This window comes from Lagopus leucura, unplaced genomic scaffold, assembly GCF_019238085.1.
Source record: "Lagopus leucura isolate 7727_CA_CO unplaced genomic scaffold, USGS_WTPT01 28026-0_obj-0_obj, whole genome shotgun sequence".
Taxonomy (NCBI): domain Eukaryota; kingdom Metazoa; phylum Chordata; class Aves; order Galliformes; family Phasianidae; genus Lagopus; species Lagopus leucura.
The window spans coordinates 876-1,272 of record NW_024966969.1 but is presented as its reverse complement, the minus strand read 5'-3'; the positions used below and the strand labels follow the sequence as shown (position 1 = coordinate 1,272).

Genomic DNA, 397 nt, shown 5'->3' with positions numbered 1-397 from the left:
GGGTCCACCATAAGTACAACAGTGACAAGTCCAGCACCTATGTGAAGAACGGCACGTCCTTTGACATCCACTACGGCTCAGGAAGCCTCTCTGGGTACCTGAGCCAGGACACTGTATCGGTTCCATGTAAGTCTGACCAGTCAAAGGCAAGAGGTATCAAGGTGGAGAAACAGATCTTTGGAGAAGCCACCAAGCAGCCTGGAATCGTATTTGTTGCAGCCAAGTTTGATGGCATCTTGGGCATGGGCTACCCTCATATCTCTGTTAACAACGTGCTTCCGGTCTTTGACAACCTGATGCAACAGAAGCTGGTGGACAAGAACATCTTCTCCTTCTACCTGAACAGGGACCCAGAAGGGCAACCCGGAGGAGAACTAATGCTTGGTGGCACTGACTC

General features: G+C 50.9%; 1 protein-coding gene across 1 annotated transcript in view; it reads left to right on the top strand.

Annotated features, from left to right (window-relative positions):
• Positions 1-131: 131 nt before the first annotated feature.
• The window catches only part of LOC122192897 (cathepsin D-like), a gene marked incomplete at both ends in the record, with an annotated part of 1,136 nt that continues 870 nt past the window's right edge, over positions 132-397 (top strand). Inside the window, one exon of the mRNA XM_042893574.1 lies at positions 132-358. Within this exon, the coding sequence (XP_042749508.1) occupies positions 132-358 (227 nt within the window). The remainder of the gene's footprint in view (positions 359-397) is intronic.